The sequence below is a fragment of the Bombina bombina genome, unplaced genomic scaffold (genome assembly GCF_027579735.1).
Source record: "Bombina bombina isolate aBomBom1 unplaced genomic scaffold, aBomBom1.pri scaffold_789, whole genome shotgun sequence".
NCBI classification, from domain to species: Eukaryota; Metazoa; Chordata; class Amphibia; order Anura; family Bombinatoridae; genus Bombina; species Bombina bombina.
This window is the reverse complement of record NW_026511966.1, coordinates 56,714-83,290: the sequence shown is the minus strand read 5'-3', so window position 1 is coordinate 83,290 and position 26,577 is coordinate 56,714. Positions and strand designations below refer to the sequence as shown.

Below are 26,577 nucleotides of genomic sequence, written 5' to 3'. Positions count from 1 at the left end.
TTATATAACATTATTTGTAAGGTTTACTGACACTTTTTAATCCTTATCAGAGGGATCTGATTCTGCTGTCTACCGGTAAAAAAACAAGAGTAGGTTTAGCATCTGTTAGTTCTGTTATATTAAATGGACATAGTAAAATTGTCTCCTCTTTTAATAATATGTTCCCAATGATCTTTTAAATGAGTGTATTAAATTGATTACAGATAACTCCCTTATATTTATTTTCTCTTTTGAAATAGTTGTCTTTGCTGAACTGAAAATATAAATACTGCTGTATTCTCTATAGAAAAGCTATGCAAACCTGAGACAACAGCAGCAATCATCCTCCCTAGTAAGGGTGGGTGAGTTAGAGAGGTACTAAAGTGTTTATTTTCAATTGCTATCTCTAATTATTAACCTTTTGTGTATGCAGAAAGAGATGAGGACGCTTTTGTGTATAAAGAGAAAGCTATGAAAGTCTGCAATTCCTAAAAATTCAACCATTTGAATGGGTTATGCATTCAATTAGCAAAAACAGCAATTTCATATTAAAGGGACACAGTCGACACCAGAATTTTTTTTTTTAAAAAGATAGATCATCCCTTTATTACCCATTCCCTAGTTTTGCATAACCAATACGGTTATAATAATACACGTTTTACCTCAGTAATTACCTTGTATCTAAGCCTCTGTAGACTGCCCCCTTATTTCAGTTAATTTTACAGACTTGCATTTTAGCCAATCGGTGCTCACTCCTCTGTAAATTCACGTGCATGAGCTCAATGTTATCTATGTGAAACACATGAACTAATGCCCTCTAGTGGTGGAAAACTGTCAAAATGCTTTCACATTAGAGGTGGCCTTCAAGGTCTAAGAAATTAGCATATAAACTTCCCAGGTTTAGCTTTCAACTAAAAATACCAAGAGAACAAAGCAAAATTGGTGTTAAAAGTAAATTGGAAAGCTGTTTATAATTACATGCCCTATTTGAATCATGAAAGGTGTGTTTTTTTTTATTTTTTTTTATTTGACTGTCTTTTTCAAAAATAAACCAAAAGGATCAATTTCCCATACATTGTATATTCTGAAGCTGGTATAGCAAGTCATTGGGAACTTATTAAGGGGGAAACCAGTTTTAAAGTACAATGTCCCTTTTTAATGCTGTGTGTTTCAGCACAGCAATGTGTAAGGAATAGTTTATTTAGCAACATTGTTCCAAGACTCAGAAATTGTGCTAGAGTTTTTGCAAAAGATTTAAAGACTGTTCGTTCTTCTTGCTACCAGCCAAAGAAAAAAGACAAGCAAATTGCAAAGGAGATCAAGGCTGGCTCAGATTCTGAATATGGGGTGCTGAACATGCAGGTGACTGGTTACAGCATGGTACAAGTTGAACATTACACCCAGTATGTCCACAACCTGTGCACCCGGCTCTCCGTCAAAGTAGATGAGTGGTACGTAACCTAATTTATCTACACGTGCGCAGGAGAGGTTATATTTATCTCTTCACAGACACATACATCAGTATTTTATCTTGACATGCAGGAGAGGTTTAAACTATTAGATTAAAATGTGGTCTAGATGTGTGCATGTGACAAGCTTGCGCGATATGATCTATATAGACATTTCTGTTTGTAATGTATAACTTTGGTTTGTTTTAATATTTTCAAAATAACTGCAAACCTCATTAGGGAGAGCTGTCAGAGTCCCTTAGATGCATAATATGATCTATTTAGATGTGTGCAGGAGAGGCATGTTATGTGATAAGTGTAGTCAGAGCAGTGGTGTGTAATATGATATGTAAATAGGAAAGGCATGTTATGTGATAAGTTTAGTCAGAGCAGTGGTGTGTAATATGATATATATGTAGATGTGTGCAGGAGAGGCATGTTATGTGATAAGTGTAGTCAGAGCAGTGGTGTGTAATATGATATGTAAATAGGAAAGGCATGTTATGTGATAAGTTTAGTCAGAGCAGTGGTGTGTAATATGATATATATGTAGATGTGTGCAGGAGAGGCATGCTATGTGATAAGTTTAGTCAGAGCAGTGGTGTGTAATATGATATGTAAATAGGAAAGGCATGTTATGTGATAAGTTTAGTCAGAGCAGTGGTGTGTAATATGATATATATGTAGATGTGTGCAGGAGAGGCATGTTATGTGATAAGTTTAGTCAGAGCAGTGGTGTGTAATATGATATATATGTAGATGTGTGCAGGAGAGGCATGTTATGTGATAAGTTTAGTCAGAGCAGTGGTGTGTAATATGATATATATGTAGATGTGTGCAGGAGAGGCATATTATGTGATAAGTGTAGTTGGGCAGTAGTATGTAATACAATATATCTGTAGATGTGTGCAGGAGAGGCATGTTATGTGATAAGTGTAGTCAGGGCAGTGGTGTGTAATATATGTAAATAGGAAAGGCATGTTATGTGATAAGTTTATTCGGAGCAGTGGTGTGTAATATGAATTATATGTAGTTGTGTGCAGGACTGTAATATGATATATGTAGATGTGTGCAGGAGAGGCATATTATGTGATAAGAAAAGAGGAAAGGATACCCAAGGGGGTGTCCAAAAAGGGGAGCGCACCGTATTTAGTATATAGTTGTATTATCAACTGCATAGAAGACAAAATACTAAAAAATGATTAATTTTATATATTAAATATGCAGAAAACGTACTTAAGTCATTGATAAAATGGAATCAAAGATCCAGGGATAGATTGGTTATCCAATAGCCAAACAATCAGCTGCTGTTTGTAGTAGGCTGTCGGTGTAACTCAAATTCGTGATTCCTCGGTGGAAATAAAAGAAGGCTGCTCCGCTTATGATTCCGGTGTGTGTGTGGAATGATCTATAAAATTGGAAAGAAAAGAGGGCGCCACATAGTGTATTTCAGATTGCTAAATTTCTCAACAAGCAAGTGAAAATATGCTCACCAGATGACGTTGCACCGTACTATGACCGGTGCTTGAGCGCAGGCTAGCACTTAATACAGCGGCTAGTACACTGTCAGCTGTTCCTTAGCATTTCTCGACCGCTCAGTGTTCGTTTCCTCAGGCAAATGCAAAAAACTAAAAACATTTTTTGCATTTGCCTGAGGAAACGACCACTGAGCGGTCGAGAAACGCGTTGCAGCAAAAAAGATATTAAAGTGTTTGCTTTTAATATTACTTTGGAAGTTGTTTTTATATGCTGATTTGATTTCAGCTCACTATATATTTCCAATTGGTAAAAAAATCCTGGTCCAGACGGACGGAAAACACGCGATAGTTCCAGAATCTCCAATACCCCTCAGCTAAGGAACATCTGACAGTGTACTAGCCGCTGTATTAAGTGCTAGCCTGCGCTCAAGCACCGGTCATAGTACGGTGCAACGTCATCTGATGTTATGTGATAAGTGTAGTCGGAGCAGTGGTGTGTAATATGATATATGTAGAGGTGTGCCGGAAAGGCATGTTATGTGATAAGTGTAGTTGGAGCAGGGATGTGTAATATGATATGTATGTAGATGTGTGCAGGGGAGGCATGTTATGTTAGTAGTCAGATCAGTATTGTGTAATATGATATGTAGATGTGTGCTTGGAGAGGCATGTTATGTGATAAGTAATATGATATATAAGTATCTGTGTGCAGGAGAAGCACGTTGTGATAAATGTAGCAGTAGTATGTAAATACAATATTTAAGTATATGTGTGCAAGAGATTTTTGTATTGTATTTTTCACTCTACAGGGCAGATAAATCCATATACATCAGGAATTATTGAGAGAGGTTTTTCATCTGATCTTTTTTAGATATGGTCAGTACAGACGCTTTGTCTAGATTCTCTAAAGCTCTCCACTCGGGTGAGATGATCTAAGAAGACTTGTCAGTACTGGGAGGTCCCTCATAGAATTTTAGAAAGGCTAATTGTAGCCTGAGAGCTGTTTATCTCGCTGTTTATGGTTCTGTATGTAAAGGAGAGACACATACAACATACTTTACAATATAATGCTTTCTCTCCGTGCTGGAAGCTTTTGATCATTGGGCCCTTAGAGGGGAGTACGACATGCCCGGTCTATGCTATGTATACAATGTCTCTTTCTAGGTACCTGTGGAGGTTTGTAAAATGGTTTATTTAGATCTTGTACTTTCATTCTTCAGTTTCTCATTTTCACTCTAGTTTAAAAAAAAAACACAGTAAAACTCTGCATTTACAAGATTTTGTCTCACAATAAATTAACACACTATATGAGTGTGAAAAATAAAAGAATACATCAACACCTTGTTTGATGCAATTATTTTTCTATTGCCAAACTCCACTTACCTTGTTTGGAAGAACCAATAAGGACTTGTTGCTGGAATAGACACTAGGCCTGTGCATTCAGATAATTCTTTATGATCCGAATGCGGAAGAAGGCGGCCGCTCACGCCTTTTGGCTCTTTTGAGAGCCTCATTTATTCTAGTGAAAGTGAAACACACTAATATCTGTGCAAATCCAGGTCTTAATATGGTTCACTCACTTTTACAAAAATAAATGCAGCTCCGAAAAGAACCGAATGCTTTTGAGCGGCCGCCTTGTACATTTTTATTTTTTTAATCACTAAAATAATATGCTATAATATCAGTTACATTTGGTACGGTTTGTCCAGTCTCGCTGTGTACAAGATGTGTCACAGTTTAGGCTATACGTTTTCTTATGGCATCAGTTAATATATATACCCTTATATTCATTTTCAGTTATGCTAAACCCACAAGAACTAAAGAAGTGATGCTCCTACAGGAACACGGGAACAAGATGTATCAGGATGCCATGTTGACAACCCATGAGAGAGTTGTGCAGGTGATGGGTGTATGATTTTTTTTTAGGAAAATGCAAATTTTAAAGTCATTGTATTTTGGGTAGTAGCAAAAACTGTAAATATTTTAGAGAGAGCTGCAGGTGTACTCTAGATTGAGTAGAAACCATACTATGGGCAAAATTGATCAAAGTTTAGAATAAGAAAATTCTCTCGTTTTTCGTCAACAAAGAAGCTCACCATATTTATGAGAGGTATGCCCTAAAAAAGTCGCAACTTTTCATATGTGCGAACAAATTGACTCATGATCATGTGTAATGCTTGTATTCATTTCAATTGGCATTTTAAAATGCCCATATATATTTGCAGTTATCATATATTTATGAAAAGTGGCGCATGTAAGGTTAATTTTTTTTAATCTCGCCAATTTGTAGGTTGGGAGGTAGTGAAAGAGAGAGAACGATATTGTTTGTCTGGAGGGAAAATGGAAAAATGTTGTGTTTTTTTGTTTGTTTGTTTTTTGCCGTAATGGCTGTATTTAGCGTTATAAATAGCCCCAACAAGACAGAACCTGAAGAAGAATAATTAAAAAAAATAAAATTTAGAAAAAAGATATATATATATATATATATATATATATATATATATATATATATATATATATATATATATATATATATATATATATATATATATATATATATATATATATATATATATACAGATTTTATAAAAAAGTTAAATAATTACAAGTGCAATTGAAATAAGTGTACTCAAAAGAACAAAGATATGCTCCAATACACGGGAAACCTTCCTCTATGAAAGAATGCCAAAGAAGGGGCAAAATTAAAAATAACTTTAATAATATATAAGAAATAACATTCTTACAAACAATCATGTGATTAACCCTTTGATGACTGGGTTAATTTGTCTATATCGCAACAACGTTCCGTTGTAAACAAATTGAAATCCTGCGATCGTGCATGCGATCGCGAGATTTCAATGATGGGATCGGGTCAGGGGGGCGTCCCTGTGACGCTAAGGCATGCCCTCCAGACCGTGATCACATCATGGAAGCTCCGTTGGCTTTAGGACAGCCAACGGTTATAACGTTCTATTTCGTCAAAACGGCACTAAAGCCGAGTGTAATTATGACGGAATAGAACGGCATAACTGCGTTAAAAGGTTAATTTATTCTGTTTCTAATGGGATAAAAACAATAAAACTATTTACCGGTGGCTAAAGTTAAAGGGATAGTCTAGTCAAAATTAAACTTTCATGCAACTTTCTAATTTACTCCTATTATCAATTTTTCTTCATTCTCTTGGTATCTTTATTTAAATGTAAACTTAGAAGCTGGCCCATTTTTGGTTCAGCACCTGGGTAGTGCTTGCTGATTGGTGGCTACAATTAGACACCAATCAGAAAGTGTTACCCAGGTGCTGAACCAAAAATGAGCCGGCTCCTATGCTTACATTTTTTGCCTTTTCAAATAAAGATATCAAGAGAATTAAGAAAATTTGATATAAGTAAATTAGAAAGTAACTTAAAATTGCTGCTCTATCTGTATCATGAAAGTTTATTTTTGACTAGACTATCCCTTTAAGATTGATAAAGTGAAAATATTATTTTCACAAGAAAACCTAGATAAGCCATTCGCTTGACATCACAAAAAACTTTTGCTACATAAATGTTTCTACCATTTTGATAAATTAATGGCGAGATTTTTTACTTCACACATTGCAAACTATCGACTGTTTTAAGCCCCAGAAAGTAGAATAATCGCTTGGAACCTGCAGAGCACTGCCACTGATCCATTTAGTAGTGTAACTAGTGCTGCTGATTGGATCAGCAGTGCTTGGCGGGTCCCGAACAGTGCTGCTACTGTGTCGTTAAACACACAGTAGTACAGAGTGGATAGTCTTAAAATGACATGCTCTAATGCAGGGTTCTTCAAACTACTGGTTGGGACCCATTACTGGGTTACAAAACCATGTTTACTGGGTCGCAATGTGTGTGTGTGTGTGTTTTATAAGTATGTGTTGTATGAGAGCACGGGGGGGTGTATTATATGAGGGTGTGTATGTGTTGTATGAGAGCACGGGGGTATTATATGAGGGTGTGCATGTGTTGTATGAGAGCACGGGGGTATTATATGAGGGTGTGTATGTGTTGTATGAGAGCACGGGGGGGTATTATATGAGGGTGTGTATGTGTTGTATGAGAGCACGGGGGTGTATTATATGAGGGTGTGTATGTGTTGTATGAGAGCACGGGGGGGTATTTATATGAGGGTGTGTGTGTGTTGTATGAGAGCACGGGGGGTGTATTATGTGAGGGTGTGTATGTGTTGTATGAGAGCATGGGGGGGTATTATATGAGGGTGTGTATGTGTTGTATGAGAGCACGGGGGGGGTGTATGATATGAGGGTGTGTATGTGTTGTATGAGAGCACGGGGGGTGTATTATATGAGGGTGTGTATGTGTTGTATGAGAGCACGGGGGGTGTATTATATGAGGGTGTGTATGTGTTGTATGAGAGCACAAGGGGTGTATTATATGAGGGTGTGTATGTGTTATATGAGAGCACGGGGGTATTATATGAGGGTGTGTATGTGTTGTATGAGAGTACAGGGGTGTATTATATGGGGGTGTGTATGTGTTGTATGAGAGCACGGGGGGTGTATTATATGAGGGTGTGTATGTGTTGTATGAGAGCACGGGGGTATTATATGAGGGTGTGTATGTTTTGTATGAGAGCATGATGGGGGGTGTATTATATGAGGGTGTGTATGTGTTGTATGAGAGCACGGGGGGTATTATATGAGGGTGTGTATGTGTTGTATGAGAGCACGGGGGGGTATTATATGAGGGTGTGTATGTGTTGTATGAGAGTACGGGGGTGTATTATATAAGGGTGTGTATGTGTTGTATGAGAGCACGGGGGGTGTATTATATGAAGGTGTGTATGTGTTGTATGAGAGCATGGGGGGTGTATTGTATGAGGGTGTGTATGTGTTGTATGAGAGCATGGGGGGTGTATTATATGAGGGTGTATGTGTTGTATGAGAGTACGGGGGTGTATTATATGAGGGTGTGTATGTGTTGTATGAGAGCACGGGGGGGGGTGTATTATATGAGGGTGTGTATGTGTTGTATGAGAGCACGGGGGGGTGTATTATATGAGGGTGTGTATGTGTTGTATGAGAGCACAGGGGGGTATTATATGAGGGTGTGTATGTGTTGTATGAGAGCACGGGGGGTATTATATGAGGGTGTGTATGTGTTGTATGAGAGCACGGGGGGTGTATTATATGAGGGTGTATGTGTTGTATGAGAGTACGGGGGTGTATTATATGAGGGTGTGTATGTGTTGTATGAGAGCACGGGGGGTGTATTATATGAGGGTGTGTATGTGTTGTATGAGAGCACGGGGGGGGGTGTGTATTATATGAGGGTGTGTATGTGTTGTATGAGAGCACGGGGGGTATTATATGAGGGTGTGTATGTTTTGTATGAGAGCATGATGGGGGGGTGTATTATATGAGGGTGTGTATGTGTTGTATGAGAGTACAGGGGTGTATTATATGAAGGTGTGTATGTGTTGTATGAGAGCATGGGGGGTGTATTGTATGAGGGTGTGTATGTGTTGTATGAGAGCACGGGGGGTATTATATGAGGGTGTGTATGTGTTGTATGAGAGCACCGGGGGTATATTATATGAGGGTGTGTATGTGTTGTATGAGAGCACCGGGGGTATATTATATGAGGGTGTGTATGTGTTGTATGAGAGCACGGGGGGTGTATTATATGAGGGTGTGTATGTGTTGTATGAGAGCACGGGGGGTATATTATATGAGGGTGTGTATGTGTTGTATGAGAGCACGGGGGGTGTATTATATGAGGGTGTGTATGTGTTGTATGAGAGCACGGGGGGTATATTATATGAGGGTGTGTATGTGTTGTATGAGAGCACGGGGGGTGTATTATATGAGGGTGTGTATGTGTTGTATGAGAGCACGGGGGGGGGGTGTATTATATGAGGGTGTGTATGTGTTGTATGAGAGCACGGGGGGGGGGGTGTATTATATGAGGGTGTGTATGTGTTGTATGAGAGCACGGGGGGGTGTATTATATGAGGGTGTGTATGTGTTGTATGAGAGCACAGGGGGGTATTATATGAGGGTGTGTATGTGTTGTATGAGAGCACGGGGGGTATTATATGAGGGTGTGTATGTGTTGTATGAGAGCACGGGGGGTGTATTATATGAGGGTGTATGTGTTGTATGAGAGTACGGGGGTGTATTATATGAGGGTGTGTATGTGTTGTATGAGAGCACGGGGGGTGTATTATATGAAGGTGTGTATGTGTTGTATGAGAGCACGGGGGGGTATTATATGAGGGTGTGTATGTGTTATATGAGAGCACGGGGGGTGTATTGTATGAGGGTGTGTATGTGTTGTATGAGAGCACGGGGGGTATTATATGAGGGTGTGTATGTGTTGTATGAGAGCACGGGGGGTGTATTATATGAGGGTGTGTATGTGTTGTATGAGAGTACAGGGGTGTATTATATGAGGGTGTGTATGTGTTGTATGAGAGCACGGGGGGTATTATATGAGGGTGTGTATGTGTTGTATGAGAGCACGGGGGGTATTATATGAGGGTGTGTATGTGTTGTATGAGAGCACGGGGGGTATTATATGAGGGTGTGTATGTGTTGTATGAGAGCACGGGGGGTGTATTATATGAGGGTGTATGTGTTGTATGAGAGCACGGGGGGTATTATATGAGGGAGTTTATGTGTTGTATGAGAGTACAGGGGTGTATTATATGGGGGTGTGTATGTGTTGTATGAGAGCACAGGGGGTGTATTATATGAGGGTGTGTATTTGTTGTATGAGAGCACAGGGGGTGTATTATATGAGTTTGTGTATGTGTTATATGAGAGCACGGGGGGTATTATATGAGGGTGTGTATGTTTTTTGTATGAGAGCATGATGGGGGGTGTATTATATGAGGGTGTGTATGTGTTGTATGAGAGCACGGGGGGTATTATATGAGGGTGTGTATGTGTTGTATGAGAGCACGGGGGGGTATTATATGAGGGTGTGTATGTGTTGTATGAGAGTACGGGGTTGTATTATATGAGGGTGTGTATGTGTTGTATGAGAGCACGGGGGGTGTATTATATGAGGGTGTTTATGTGTTGTATGAGAGTACGGGGGTGTATTATATGAGGGTGTGTATGTGTTGTATGAGAGCACGGGGGGTATTATATGAGGGTGTGTATGTGTTGTATGAGAGCATGGGGGGTATTATATGAGGGTGTGTATGTGTTGTATGAGAGCATGGGGGGTATTATATGAGGGTGTGTATGTGTTGTATGAGAGCACGGGGGGGTATTATATGAGGGTGTGTATGTGTTATATGAGAGCACGGGGGGTGTATTGTATGAGGGTGTGTATGTGTTGTATGAGAGCACGGGGGGTGTATTGTATGAGGGTGTGTATGTGTTGTATGAGAGCACGGGGGGTGTATTATATGAGGGTGTGTATGTGTTGTATGAGAGCACGGGGGGGTGTATTATATGAGGGTGTGTATGTGTTGTATGAGAGCACGGGGGGGTGTATTGTATGAGAGCACAGGGGGGTATTATATGAGGGTGTGTATGTGTTGTATGAGAGCACGGGGGGTATTATATGAGGGTGTGTATGTTTTGTATGAGAGCATGATGGGGGGGTGTATTATATGAGGGTGTGTATGTGTTGTATGAGAGCACGGGGGGTATTATATGAGGGTGTGTATGTGTTGTATGAGAGCACGGGGTGTATTATATGAGGGTGTGTATGTGTTGTATGAGAGTACAGGGGTGTATTATATGAGGGTGTGTATGTGTTGTATGAGAGTACAGGGGTGTATTATATGAGGGTGTGTATGTGTTGTATGAGAGCACAGGGGGGTATTTATGAGGGTGTGTATGTGTTGTATGAGAGCACGGGGGATATTATATGAGGGTGTGTATGTTTTGTATGAGAGCATGATGGGGGGGTGTATTATATGAGGGTGTGTATGTGTTGTATGAGAGCACGGGGGGTATTATATGAGGGTGTGTATGTGTTGTATGAGAGTACGGGGGTGTATTATATGAGGGTGTGTATGTGTTGTATGAGAGCACGGGGGGTATTATATGAGGGTGTGTATGTGTTGTATGAGAGCACGGGGTGTATTATATGAGGGTGTGTATGTGTTGTATGAGAGTACAGGGGTGTATTATATGAGGGTGTGTATGTGTTGTATGAGAGTACAGGGGTGTATTATATGAGGGTGTGTATGTGTTGTATGAGAGCACAGGGGTGTATTATATGAGGGTGTGTATGTGTTGTATGAGAGCACAGGGGGTGTATTATATGAGGGTGTGTATGTGTTGTATGAGAGCACGGGGGGTATTATATGAGGGTGTGTATGTGTTGTATGAGAGCACAGGGGGTGTATTATATGAGGGTGTGTATGTGTTGTATGAGAGCACGGGGGGTATTATATGAGGGTGTGTATGTGTTGTATGAGAGTACGGGGGTGTATTATATGAGGGTGTGTATGTGTTGTATGAGAGCACGGGGGGTATTATATGAGGGTGTGTATGTGTTGTATGAGAGCACGGGGGTGTATTATATGAGGGTGTGTATGTGTTGTATGAGAGCACGGGGGGTATTATATGAGGGTGTGTATGTGTTGTATGAGAGCACGGGGGGTATTATATGAGGGTGTGTATGTGTTGTATGAGAGCACGGGGGGTGTATTATATGAGGGTGTGTATGTGTTGTATGAGAGCACGGGGGGTGTATTGTATGAGGGTGTGTATGTGTTGTATGAGAGCACGGGGGGTATTATATGAGGGTGTGTATGTGTTGTATGAGAGCACGGGGTGTATTATATGAGGGTGTGTATGTGTTGTATGAGAGCACGGGGGTGTTATATGAGGGTGTGTATGTGTTGTATGAGAGCACGGGGGGGTGTATTATATGAGGGTGTGTATGTGTTGTATGAGAGCACAGGGGGGTATTATATGAGGGTGTGTATGTGTTGTATGAGAGCACGGGGGATATTATATGAGGGTGTGTATGTTTTGTATGAGAGCATGATGGGGGGGTGTATTATATGAGGGTGTGTATGTGTTGTATGAGAGCACAGGGGGTGTATTATATGAGGGTGTGTATGTGTTGTATGAGAGCACGGGGGGTATTATATGAGGGTGTGTATGTGTTGTATGAGAGTACGGGGGTGTATTATATGAAGGTGTGTATGTGTTGTATGAGAGCACGGGGGGTATTATATGAGGGTGTGTATGTGTTATATGAGAGCACGGGGGGTGTATTATATGAGGGTGTGTATGTGTTGTATGAGAGCATGGGGGGTGTATTATATGAGGGTGTGTATGTGTTGTATGAGAGCATGGGGGGTATTATATGAGGGTGTGTATGTGTTGTATGAGAGCATGGGGGGGTATTATATGAGGGTGTGTATGTGTTGTATGAGAGCATGGGGGGTATTATATGAGGGTGTGTATGTGTTGTATGAGAGCATGGGGGGTATTATATGAGGGTGTGTATGTGTTGTATGAGAGCACGGGGGGGTATTATATGAGGGTGTGTATGTTTTATATGAGAGCACGGGGGGTGTATTGTATGAGGGTGTGTATGTGTTGTATGAGAGCACGGGGGGTATTATATGAGGGTGTGTATGTGTTGTATGAGAGCACAGGGGGGTATTATATGAGGGTGTGTATGTGTTGTATGAGAGCACGGGGGGGGTGTATTATATGAGGGTGTGTATGTGTTGTATGAGAGCACAGGGGGGTATTATATGAGGGTGTGTATGTGTTGTATGAGAGCACGGGGGATATTATATGAGGGTGTGTATGTTTTGTATGAGAGCATGATGGGGGGGTGTATTATATGAGGGTGTGTATGTGTTGTATGAGAGTACAGGGGGTGTATTATATGTGGGTGTGTGTGTGTTGTATGAGAGCACGGGGGGTGTATTATATGAGGGTGTGTATGTGTTGTATGAGAGTACAGGGGTGTATTATATGAGGGTGTGTATGTGTTGTATGAGAGCACGGGGGGGTATTATATGAGGGTGTGTATGTGTTGTATGAGAGCACGGGGGATATTATATGAGGGTGTGTATGTGTTGTATGAGAGCACGGGGGGTATTATATGAGGGTGTGTATGTGTTGTATGAGAGCACGGGGGGGTATTATATGAGGGTGTGTATGTGTTGTATGAGAGCACGGGGGGTATTATATGAGGGTGTGTATGTGTTGTATGAGAGCACGGGGGGTATTATATGAGGGTGTGTATGTGTTGTATGAGAGCACGGGGGGTATTATATGAGGGTGTGTATGTGTTGTATGAGAGCACGGGGGGGTATTATATGAGGGTGTGTATGTGTTGTATGAGAGCACGGGGGGTATTATATGAGGGTGTGTATGTGTTGTATGAGAGCACGGGGGGTATTATATGAGGGTGTGTATGTGTTGTATGAGAGCACGGGGGGTATTATATGAGGGTGTGTATGTGTTGTATGAGAGCACGGGGGGTATTATATGAGGGTGTGTATGTGTTGTATGAGAGCACGGGGGTGTATTATATGAGGGTGTGTATGTGTTGTATGAGAGCACGGGGGGTATTATATGAGGGTGTGTATGTGTTGTATGAGAGCACGGGGGGTATTATATGAGGGTGTGTATGTGTTGTATGAGAGCACGGGGGGTGTATTATATGAGGGTGTGTATGTGTTGTATGAGAGCACGGTGGGTGTATTATGAGGGTGTGTATGTGTTGTATGAGAGCACGGTGGGTGTATTATGAGGGTGTGTATGTGTTATATGAGAGCACGAGGGGGTGTATTATGAGGGTGTGTATGTGTTATATGAGAGCACGGGGGGGTATTTATAGGAGGGTGCGTATGTGTTGTATGAGAGCACGGGGGGGGGGGGTGTGTATTATATGAGGGTGTGTATGTGTTGTATGAGAGCACGGGGGTGTATTATATGAGGGTGTGTATGTGTTGTATGAGAGCACGGTGGGTGTATTATATGAGGGTGTGTATGTGTTGTATGAGAGCACGGTGGGTGTATTATGAGGGTGTGTATGTGTTATATGAGAGCACGAGGGGGTGTATTATATGAGGGTGTGTATGTGTTGTATGAGAGCACGGGGGGTATTATATGAGGGTGTGTATGTGTTGTATGAGAGCATGGGGGGTGTATTATATGAGGGTGTGTATGTGTTGTATGAGAGCACGGGGGGTGTATTATATGAGGGTGTGTATGTGTTGTATAAGAGCACGGGGTGTATTATATGAGGGTGTGTATGTGTTGTATGAGAGCACGGGGGGTGTATTATATGAGGGTGTGTATGAGAGTGTGTGTGTGTGTTATATGAGTATGAGTTGTATGAGAGTACGGGGGGTGTATGATATGAGGGTGTGTGTGTTGTATGAGAGCACGGGGGGGTATTATATGAGGGTGTTAATGTGTTGTATGAGAGCACGGGGGGGTATTATATGAGGGTGTGTATGTGTTGTATGAGAATACGGGGTGGGGTATTATATGAGGGTGTGTATGTGTTTGAGAGCACGGGGGGTGTATTATATGAGGGTGTGTATGTGTTGTATGAGATCACGGGGGGGGGTATTATATGTGGGTGTGTATGTGTTGTTTGAGAGCATGGGGGGTGTATTATATGAGGGTGTGTATGAGAGCACGGGGGGTGTATTATATGAGGGTGTGTATGTGTTGTATGAGAGTACGGGGGTGTATTATATGAGGGTGTGTATGTGTTGTATGAGATCACGGGGGGGGTGTATTATATGTGTGTGTGTATGTGTTGTATGAGAGTACGGGGTGTATTGTATGGGTGTTGTATGTGAGTGTGTGTGTTATGAGTATGTGTTGTATGAGAGCACGGGGGGGTGTATTGTATGAGAGTGTGGTTACCTTTTTGTATGAGATATGTGTTGTATAAGAGCACTGGGGGTATATTATATGAGGGTGAGTATGTATTGTATGAGAGCATGGGGGGTATTATGAGGGTGTGTATGTTTTGTATAAGAGCACGAGGGGTGTATTATATGAGGGTGTGTATGTTTTGTATAAGAGCACAAGGGGGGGGTAATATATGAGAGGGAGTATGTGTTGTATGAGAGCACGGGGGGTGTATTATATGAGGATGTATATGTGTTGTATGAGAGCACGGGGGGTGTATTATATGAGGGTGTGTATGTGTTGTATGAGAGCACGGGGGTGTATTATATGAGGGTGTGTATGTGTTGTATGAGAGCACGGGGGGTGTATTATTTGAGGGTGTGTATGTGTTATATGAGAGCACGGGGGTATATTATATGAGGGTGTGTATGTGTTGTATGAGAGAACGGGGGGTATTATATGAGGGTGTGTATGTGTTGTATTTGAGGGTGTGTATGTGTTATATGAGAGCACGGGGGTATATTATATGAGGGTGTGTATGTGTTGTATGAGAGCACGGGGGTATTTATATGAGGGTATGTATGTGTTGTATGAGAGTACGGGTTGGGGTGTATTGTATGAGGGTGTGTATGTGTTGTATGAGAGCACGGGGGTGTATTATATGAGGGTGTGTATGTGTTGTATTTGAGGGTGTGTATGTGTTATATGAGAGCACGGGGGGTGTATTATATGAGGGTGTGTATGTGTTGTATTATTTGAGGGTGTGTATGTGTTATATGAGAGCACGGGGGTATATTATATGAGGGTGTGTATGTGTTGTGTGAGAGCATGGGGTTGTATTATATGAGGGTGTGTATGTGTTGTATGAGAGCACGGGGTGTATTATATGAGGGTGTGTATGTGTTGTATGAGAGCACGGGGGGTATTTATATGAGGGTATGTATGTGTTGTATGAGAGCACGGGGGGTATTTATATGAGGGTATGTATGTGTTGTATGAGATCACAGGGGTGTATTATATGTGGGTGTGTATGTGTTGTATGAGAGCACGGGGGGTGTATTATATGAGGGTTTGTATGAGAGCATGGGGGGTGTATTATATGAGGGTGTGTATGTGTTGTTTGAGAGCACGGGGGGTGTATTATATGAGGGTGTGTATGAGAGCATGGGGGGTGTATTATATGAGGGTGTGTATGTGTTGTTTGAGAGCACGGGGGGTGTATTATATGAGGGTGTGTATGTGTTGTATGAGAGCACGGGGGATGTATTATATGAGGGTGTGTATGTGTTGCATTAGAGCACGGGGGTGTATTATTATGAGGGTGTGTATGTGTTGTATGAGAGCACGGGGGGTGTATTATATGAGGGTGTGTATGTGTTGTATGAGAGCACGGGGGATGTATTATATGAGGGTGTGTATGTGTTGCATTAGAGCACGGGGGTGTATTATTATGAGGGTGTGTATGTGTTGCATTAGAGCACGGGGGGGTATTATATGAGTGTGTGTATGTGTTGTATGAGATCACGGGGGGGGGGTGTATTATATGTGTGTGTGTATGTGTTGTATGAGAGCACGGGGGGTGTATTGTATGAGAGTGTGGTTACCTTTTTGTATGAGATATGTGTTGTATAAGAGCACTGGGGGTATATTATATGAGGGTAAGTATGTATTGTATGAGAGCATGGGGGGTATTATGAGGGTGTGTATTTTTTGTATAAGAGCACGAGGGGGGGGTATTATATGAGAGGGAGTATGTGTTTTATGAGAGCACGGGGGTGTGTTTTATATGAGGGTGTATATGTGTTGTATGAGAGCACGGGGGGTGTATTATATGAGGGTGTGTATGTGTTGTATGAGAGCACGGGGGGTGTATTATATGAGGGTGTGTATGTTTTGTATGAGAGCACGGGGGGTGTATTATATGAGGGTGTGTATGTGTTGTATGAGAGTACGGGGGGGGTATTATATGAGGGTGTGTATGTGTTGAACGAGAACACGGGGGGTGTATTGTATGTGTTGTATGAGAGCGCGGGGTGTATTTTATGAGGGTGTGTATGTGTTGTATGAGAGCACGGGGGTGTATTATATAAGGGTGTGTATGTGTTGTATGAGAGAACGGTGGGTATTATATGAGGGTGTGTATGTGTTGTATGAGAGTACGGAGGTGTATTGTATGAGATCATGGGGTGTGTATTATATGAGGGTGTGTACGTGTTCTATGACAGCACGGGGGGTATTATATGAGGGTGTGTATGTGTTGTATGAGAGCACGGGGGGTGTATTGTATGAGGGTGTGTATGTGTTGTACGAGAGCACGGGGGTGTATTATATGAGGGTGTGTATGTGTTGTATGAGAGCACGGGGGGGTATTATATGAGGGTGTGTATGTGTTGTATGAGAGCACGGGGGGTATTTATATGAGGGTGTGTATGTGTTGTATGAGATCACAGGGGTGTATTATATGAGGGTGTGTATGTGTTGTGTGAGAGCACGAGGGGCGGGGGTATTATATGAGGGTGTGTATGTGTTTGAGAGCATGGGGGGGTATTATGAGGCTGTGTATGTGTTGTATGAGAGCACGGGGGGTGTATTATATGAGGGTGTGTATGTATTGTATGAGAGCACGGGGGGTGTATTATATGAGGGTGTGTATGTATTGTATGAGAGCACGGGGGTATATTATATGAGGGTGTGTATGTGTTGTATGAGAGCACGAGGGGGTATATTATGAGGGTGTGTATGTGTTGTATGAGAGCACGGGGGTATATTATATGAGGGTGTGTATGTGTTGTACGAGAGCACGGGGGTGTATTATATGAGGGTGTGTATGTGTTGTATGAGAGCACGGGGTGTGTATTATATGAGGGTGTGTATGTGTTGTATGAGAGCATTGGGGGGTGTATTATATGAGGGTGTGTATGTGTTGTATGAGAGCACGGGGGTATTATATGAGGGTGTGTTTGTGTTTTATGAGAGTACAGGGGGGTATATTATATGAGGGTGAGTATGTGTTGTATGAGAGCACGGGGGGTATTTATATGAGGGTATGTATGTGTTGTATGAGAACACGGGGGGTATTTACATGAGGGTATGTATGTGTTGTATGAGATCACAGGGGTGTATTATATGAGGGTGTGTATGTGTTGTATGAGAGCATGGGGGGTGTATTATATGAGGGTGTGTACGTGTTTTATGAGAGCACGGGGGTTGTATTATATGAGGGTATGTATGTGTTGTATGAGAGTACGGAGGTGTATTGTATGAGATCATGGGGTGTGTATTATATGAGGGTGTGTACGTGTTCTATGAGAGCACGGGGGGTATTATATGAGGGTGTGTATGTGTTGTATGAGAGCACGGGGGGTGTATTGTATGAGGGTGTGTATGTGTTGTATGAGAGCACGGGGGTGTATTATATGAGGGTGTGTATGTGTTGTATGAGAGCACGGGGGGTATATTATATGAGGGTGTGTATGTGTTGTATGAGAGCACGGGGGGTGTATTATATAAGGGTGTGTATGTGTTGTACGAGAGCACCGGGGTGTAATATATGAGGGTGTGTATGTGTTGTATGAGAGCACAGGGGGTATATTATATGAGGGTGTGTATGTGTTGTATGAGAGCACGGGGGGGTATTAAATGAGGGTGTGTATGTGTTGTATGAGAGCACGGGGGGTATTTATATGAGGGTGTGTATGTGTTGTATGAGATCACAGGGGTGTATTATATGAGGGTGTGTATGTGTTGTGTGAGAGCACGAGGGGCGGGGGTATTATATGAGGGTGTGTATGTGTTGTTTGAGAGCATGGGGGGGTATTATGAGGCTGTGTATGTGTTGTATGAGAGCACGGGGGTTGTATTATATGAGGGTGTGTATGTGTTGTATGAGAGCACGGGGGTATATTATATGAGGGTGTGTATTTGTTGTATGAGAGCACGAGGGGGTATATTATATGAGGGTGTGTATGTGTTGTATGAGAGCACGGGGGTATATTATATGAGGGTGTGTATGTGTTGTACGAGAGCACGGGGGTGTATTATATGAGGGTGTGTATGTGTTGTATGAGAGCATGGGGGGTGTATTATATGAGGGTGTGTATGTGTTGTATGAGAGCACGGGGTGTGTATTATATGAGGGTGTGTATGTGTTGTATGAGAGCACGGGGGGTGTATTATATGAGGGTGTGTATGTGTTGTATGAGAGCACAGGGTGTGTATTATATGAGGGTGTGTATGTGTTGTATGAGAGCACGGGGGGGTGTATTATATGAGGGTGTGTATGTGTTGTATGAGAGCATGGGGGGGGTATTATATGAGGGTGTGTATGTGAGCACGGGGGGTGTATTATATGAGGGTGTGTATGTGTTGTATGAGAGCACAGGGCTGTATTATATGAGGGTGTGTATGTGTTGTATGAGAGCACGGGAGGTGTATTATATGAGGGTGTGTATGTGTTGTATGAGAGCACGGGGGGTGTATTATATGAGGGTGTGTATGTGTTGTATGAGAGCACGAGGGGGTGTATTATATGAGGGTGTGTATGTGTTGTATGAGAGCACGGGAGGTGTATTATATGAGGGTGTGTATTTGTTGTATGAGAGCACGGGGGGTATTATATGAGGGTGTGTATGTGTTGTATGAGAGCACGGGGGGTGTATTATATGAGGGTGTGTATGTGTTGTATGAGAGCACGGGGGGTGTATTATATGAGGGTGTGTATGTGTTGTATGAGAGCACAGGGGGGTGTATTATATGAGGGTGTGTATGTGTTGTATGAGAGCACGGGGGTATTTATATGAGGGTGTGTATGTGTTGTATGAGAGCATGGGGGGGGTGTATTATATGAGGGTGTGTATGTGTTGTATGAGAGCATGGGGGGGTGTATTATATGAGGGTGTATATGTGTTGTATGAGAGCACGGGGGTGTATTATATGAGGGTGTGTATGTGTTGTATGAGAGTACGGGGTGTATTGTATGGGTGTTGTATGTGAGTCTGTGTGTTATATGAGTGTGTGTTGTATGAGAGCAACACTTTCAAGTTTGGAGCTATCTTGTATAATTCTTCAAAAAAAATTCAGACCAAGCATAAAAATAGGGTCGTAAAGGTATGTGTTATCATTGCACTGGGTCTTGGGGAAAAAAGTTTAATACATTACAGCAGGGTTCTATAGAGTATGTAATTGTTAGACCATTATGGCCCTTTAAGACTGGTTAGATTCACTATGGATGTTTAGTTTCTATGTATAAAGAGTAGTATTGTGTTATGCATGTTTATTATAGGGCACCAGAGTCCCTTATATGCTATTCTTGGGGTATTACATAAAATAAAGTGTTAATGTATAGAAATGTTTTATTTTGTCTTCTAGGTGAGTGGTTTAAGTGCTACATTGGCTCCTATTCTCATGGAAGTTCTTATTATGAATCAACCAGAAGGAGTCCAGTTGCTGGTTAAAGAGGTAAGTTTGCACTTTGTACAGAACCCCCTGTGTGTTACTAGCTTCTGGGCAGCTATACCCAGTGGGTGGGGGCTTCAGGTGTGAGTGAGTGGTACAAAAACTAGGGGGTTGCCACCACCTCTGTGTGTAGCTTGTTAACAGGTAGTATAAATACATAGATAGTGGACTTGTTCATCTGCTACAGCTCATTATTTTCTCTAGAGCCTTATTACAGTTCTCTCTCTCATAGTGTTGTTGTGTTGTGTGTGTGCACGTGATGTATATAATATTCCCTTTATTTTATCCTCTCTACAGCACACTGAGGCTGATTACCAGGTCCGGTTTAAAGCTCGTCCAGAACTTGAAAATTTGGTGGCATCAATGAGCTGAAACACTTCTGCTTCTTTTATGCATAAAGATCTGCTGTAGTGACCTGTGTGTGAGGAGAACGTGTTGCAGAACGCACCCTTGTTTTATGAATAAGCCTGCGCTGCACACAAGTTGTGTAATATTGCAGAATCTGAGGTCTAATCAGACAACGCCCTGTTATACACAGAGTTCTTTTTCTCTCTCTTGAGGGGGAAGAATAATATAAAATATACTTTATTTAATAAAAACATTTTTTTCAGTTTGTGTTTTTTTTTCTTTTTTTCTTGACAGCTTCAGACGGTTTAATTACAGAAACTAGCGAGCAACTAGGTCCATTTTTAAAGGGACACTTAAGTCAAAATTAAGCTTTCATGATTCAGATAGAGCAGCAATTTTAGTTGAAATTATTTTTATTAGAATATTCCAGTAAGTCAAATAACAGCATACAGTTAACCAGTATGAATTAAATAACAAGTTGTTAGAGTTGAGTACATCGAGTATCACAAGTCATAGCATTCAATTAGGCTAGAAGTATCTCCCCTCCTAGAAGGATTTTTAAAGTATCATCAGTAAATCTTCTTACTTTAGATTTCTGCTGTAATCTGAATCATTTCAGCTTTCAGCTCCCATACACTGTTATTTCTGAAAGATCTTTAGGCCGTTGGCATTAATACAACCACTCCATAAGTTGCGGCCACATGGTCTCGCCGTTCTCATCTCCAGTAATTGGCCGCTGTCTGGAGTAGCAGTGGAGGTGACTTTTATATTATTCAGCTCTGCTCTGTGTCACTGCTTAATTATACCCATTTTTGTGGGTCATCAGGCTCAAATTGAGGAGATAATCTGTTCAATAGCTTCCCCTGTACACAGAGCTCTAAGCCAGCACGTCCATCTTGGAGTGCTGCTAGGCTCCGCCCCCGATAGTATTTTAATGAGTATTCATTCCCCTATCCCAATAAGCTACCCTAAGAGTCATAAGATATGCAATACCCTTTATGTTGATCTAACTATGCCCAGTCTGCTGCTAATATCAGTGAAAGTGCATTAGCTATTTTTAAAATAAGATAACTGACTCTTAGCCTGTCGATGGTACTGATTTTCAGCTCCCCTTTTTTGCCATTAAAGGGACAGTCAAGTAAAATAAATACTTTCATGATTTAAATAGGGCATGCAATTTTAAACAACTTTCCAATTTACTTTTATTACCAATTTTGCTTTGTTCTATTGGTATTCTTAGATGAAAGCTAAATCTATGCTATATATGCTAATTTCTAAGACCTTGAAGGCCACCTCTAATCTGAATGCATTTTGACAGTTTTTCACCACTAGAGGGTGTTAGTTCATGTGTTTCATATAGATAACATTGAGCTCAGGCACGTGAAGCTCCTACGAGCAAGCACTGATTGGCTAAAAATGCAAGTCTGTCAAAAGAACTGAAATAAGGGGGCAGTTTGCAGAGCCATAGATACAAGGTAATCACAGAGGTAAAAAGAATATTATTATAACTGTGCTGATTATGCAAAATTGGGTAATGGGTAATAAAGGGATTGTCTACCTTTTTAAACAACAAACATTCTGGTGTTTACTGTCCCTTTTAAATAATGGTAATTTATAGACTAATTTGCTTATAAATGTGTTCAAGCCGCAGCCTTAGCTCCATCAAATGTTTTAGACTGAGTTAACAGATATGACATTTCCCAAAGGCTTTTATGCTTGTACTCAAAGAACAATGGGAGGCATCTAACCCTGTTTTAAACCCCCCATTGGTCAAGTTTAACCTGTGTGTATATAGGTTCAGAAGTGACTGATATTGCCTCCTATGGAGGTGGTGAAGTAAGTTTGTGCTAGATTCTACGTTGATATGCGCTCCGCAGCAGGTTGGAGCCCGGTTTTCCTCTCAGCGTGCAGTGAATGTCAAGAGGGATGTGAGGAGAGTATTGCCTATTTGAATTCAATGATCTCCTTCTACGGGGTCTATTTCATAGGTTCTCTGTTATCGGTCGTAGAGATTCATCTCTTACCTCCCTTTTCAGATCGACGATATACTCTTATATATACCATTACCTCTAATGATTCTCGTTTCAGTACTGGTTTGGCTTTCTACAACATGTAGATGAGTGTCCTGGGGTAAGTAAGTCTTATTTTCTGTGACACTCTAAGCTATGGTTGGGCACTTTTTTTTATAAAGTTCTAAATATATGTATTCAAACATTTATTTGCCTTGACTCAGGATGTTCAACATTCCTTATTTCAGACAGTCAGTTTCATATTTGGGATAATGCATATGAATAAATCAATTTTTTTTCTTACCTTAAAATTTGACTTTTTCCCTGTGGGCTGTTAGGCTCGCGGGGGCTGAAAATGCTTCATTTTATTGCGTCATTCTTGGCGCGGACTTTTTTGGCGCAACAAATTTATTTTTCTGTTTCCGGCGTCATACGTGTCGCCGGAAGTTGCGTCATTTTTGACGTTCTTTTGCGCCAAAAGTGTCGGCGTTCCGGATGTGGCGTCATTTTTGGCGCCAAAAGCATTTAGGCGCCAATTAATGTGGGCGTCATTTTTGGTGCTAAAAAAATATGGGCGTCACTATTGTCTCCACATTATTTAAGTCTCATTATTTATTGCTTCTGGTTGCTAGAAGCTTGTTCACTGGCATTTTTTCCCATTCCTGAAACTGTCATTTAAGGAGTTAGATCGATTTTGCTTTATATGTTGTTTTTTCTATTACATATTGCAAGATGTCCCACGTTGAAACTGAGTCAGAAGATACTTCTGGAAAATCGCTGCCTGGTGCTGGAGCTACCAAAGCTAAGTGTATCTGCTGTAAACTTATGGTATATGTTCCTCCAGCTGTTTGTACTGTTTGTCATGACAAACTTGTTAATGCAGATAATATTTCCTTTAGTACTGTTACATTACCTGTTGCTGTTCCGTCAACATCTAATACTCAGAATGTTCCTGATAACATAAGAGATTTTGTTTCTAAATCCATTAAGAAGGCTATGTCTGTTATTCCTCCTTCTAGTAAACGTAAAAAGTCTTTTAAAACTTCTCATTTTTCAGATGAATTTTTAAATGAACATCATCATTCTGATAATGGTTCTTCTGGTTCAGAGGATTCTGTCTCAGAGGTTGATGCTGATAAATCTTCATATTTATTTAAAATGGAATTTATTCGTTCTTTACCTAAAGAAGTCCTAATTGCATTAGAAATTGAGGATTCTGGTCCTCTTGATACTAAATCTAAACGTTTAGATGAGGTTTTTAAATCTCCTGTAGTTATTCCAGAAGTTTTTCCTGTCCCTAGTGCTATTTCTGAAGTAATTTCCAGGGAATGGAATAATTTGGGTAATTCATTTACTCCTTCTAAACGTTTTAAGCAATTATATCCTGTGCCATCTAACAGATTAGAGTTTTGGGACAAAATCCCTAAGGTTGATGGGGCTGTCTCTACTCTTGCTAAGCGTACTACTATTCCTACGGCAGATGGTACTTCCTTTAAGGATCCTTTAGATAGGAAAATTGAATCCTTTCTAAGAAAAGCTTACTTGTGTTCAGGTAATCTTCTTAGACCTGCTATATCTTTAGCGGATGTTGCTGCAGCTTCAACTTTTTGGTTAGAAGCTTTAGCGCAACAAGTAACAGATCATAATTCTCATAGCATTATTATTCTTCAACATGCTAATAATTTTATTTGTGATGCCATCTTTGATATCATTAGAGTTGATGTCAGGTATATGTCTCTAGCTATTTTAGCTAGAAGAGCTTTATGGCTTAAAACTTGGAATGCTGATATGTCTTCTAAGTCAACTTTGCTTTCCCTTTCTTTCCAGGGTAATTAATTGTTTGGTTCTCAGTTGGATTCTATTATCTCAACTGTTACTGGAGGGAAAGGAACTTTTTTACCACAGGATAAAAAATCTAAAGGTAAATTTAGGTCTAATAATCGTTTTCATTCCTTTCGTCACAACAAGGAACAAAAACCTGATCCTTCATCCTCAGGAGCGGTGTCAGTTTGGAAACCATCTCCAGTCTGGAATAAATCCAAGCCTTTTAGAAAATCAAAGCCAGCTCCTAAGTCCACATGAAGGTGCGGCCCTCATTCCAGCTCAGCTGGTAGGGGGCAGATTAAGTTTTTTCAAAGAAATTTGGATCAATTCCGTTCACAATCTTTGGATTCAGAACATTGTTTCAGAAGGGTACAGAATTGGCTTCAAGATAAGGCCTCCTGCAAAGAGATTTTTTCTTTCCCGTGTCCCAGTAAACCCAGCGAAGGCTCAAGCATTTCTGAAATGTGTTTCAGATCTAGAGTTGGCTGGAGTAATTATGCCAGTTCCAGTTCTGGAACAGGTACTGGGGTTTTATTCAAATCTCTTCATTGTACCAAAGAAGGAGAATTCCTTCAGACCAGTTCTGGATCTAAAAATATTGAATAGTTATGTAAGGATACCAACATTCAAAATGGTAACTGTAAGGACTATCCTGCCTTTTGTTCAGCAAGGGCATTATATGTCTACAATAGATTTACAGGATGCATATCTGCATATTCCGATTCATCCAGATCACTATCAGTTTCTGAGATTCTCTTTCCTAGACAAGCATTACCAGTTTGTGGCTCTGCCGTTTGGCCTAGCTACAGCTCCAAGAATTTTTACGAAGGTTCTCGGTGCCCTTCTGTCTGTAATCAGAGAACAGGGTATTGTGGTATTTCCTTATTTGGACGATATCTTGGTACTTGCTCAGTCTTTACATTTAGCAGAATCTCATACGATTCGACTTGTGTTGTTTCTTCAACATCATGGTTGGAGGATCAATTTACCAAAAAGTTAATTGATTCCTCAGACACAGGTAACCTTTTTAGGTTTCCAGATAGATTCAGTGTCCATGACTCTATCTTTGACAGACAAGAGACGTCTAAAATTGATATCAGCTTGTCGAAACCTTCAGTCACAATCATTCCCTTCAGTAGCCTTATGCATGGAACTTCTAGGTCTTATGACTGCTGCATCGGCCGCGATCCCCTTTGCTCGTTTTCACATGCGGCCTCTTCAGCTCTGTATGCTGAACAAGTGGTGCAGGGATTACACAAAGATATCTCAATTAATATCTTTAAAACCGATTGTACGACACTCTCTGACGTGGTGGACAGATCACCATCGTTTAGTTCAGGGGGCTTCTTTTGTTCTTCCGACCTGGACTGTAATTTCAACAGATGCAAGTCTTACAGGTTGGGGAGCTGTGTGGGGGTCTCTGACAGCACAAGGGGTTTGGGAATCTCAGGAGGTGAGATTACCGATCAATATTTTGGAACTCCGTGCAATTTTCAGAGCTCTTCAGTCTTGGCCTCTTCTAAAGAGAGAATCGTTCATTTGTTTTCAGACAGACAATGTCACAACTGTGGCATACATCAATCATCAAGGAGGGACTCACAGTCCTCTGGCTATGAAAGAAGTATCTTGAATTCTGGTATGGGCGGAATCCAGCTCCTGTCTAGTTTCTGCGGTTCATATCCCAGATATAGACAATTGGGAAGCGGATTATCTCAGTCGCCAAACGTTACATCCGGGCGAATGGTCTCTTCACCCAGAGGAAGTATCATCCTGCCTATATCTTTCTGCCTCTAGTTCTTCTTCCAAGAGTAATCTCCAAGATTCTGAAGGAATGCTCGTTTGTTCTGCTGGTAGCTCCAACATGGCCTCACAGGTTTTGGTATGCGGATCTTGTCCGGATGGCCTCTTGCCAACCGTGGACTCTTCCGTTAAGGCCAGACCTTCTGTCGCAAGGTCCTTTTTTCCATCAGGATCTCAAATCCTTAAATTTAAAGGTATGGAGATTGAACGCTTGATTCTTAGTCAAAGAGGTTTCTCTGACTCTGTGATTAATACTATGTTACAGGCTCGTAAATCTGTATCTAGGGAGATATATTATAGATTCTGGAAGACTTATATTTCTTGGTGTCTTTCTCATAATTTTTCCTGGCATTCTTTTAGAATTCCGAGAATTTTACAGTTTCTTCAGG

The 26,577-nt window shown here is 41.1% G+C and overlaps 1 protein-coding gene across 2 annotated transcripts in view; it reads left to right on the top strand.

The window, feature by feature from the left end:
• Positions 1-20,817, top strand: part of LOC128644028 (39S ribosomal protein L48, mitochondrial-like) — a 36,941-nt gene extending 16,124 nt beyond the window's left edge. For both annotated transcript variants that reach the window (XM_053696790.1, XM_053696791.1), the window contains exons 5-8: positions 1,264-1,430; positions 4,703-4,805; positions 20,121-20,210; positions 20,505-20,817. In XM_053696790.1, the coding sequence (XP_053552765.1) occupies positions 1,264-1,430; positions 4,703-4,805; positions 20,121-20,210; positions 20,505-20,579 (435 nt within the window). In that variant the 3' untranslated portion in view covers positions 20,580-20,817. The remainder of the gene's footprint in view (positions 1-1,263; positions 1,431-4,702; positions 4,806-20,120; positions 20,211-20,504) is intronic.
• The last annotated feature ends 5,760 nt before the right edge of the window (positions 20,818-26,577 follow it).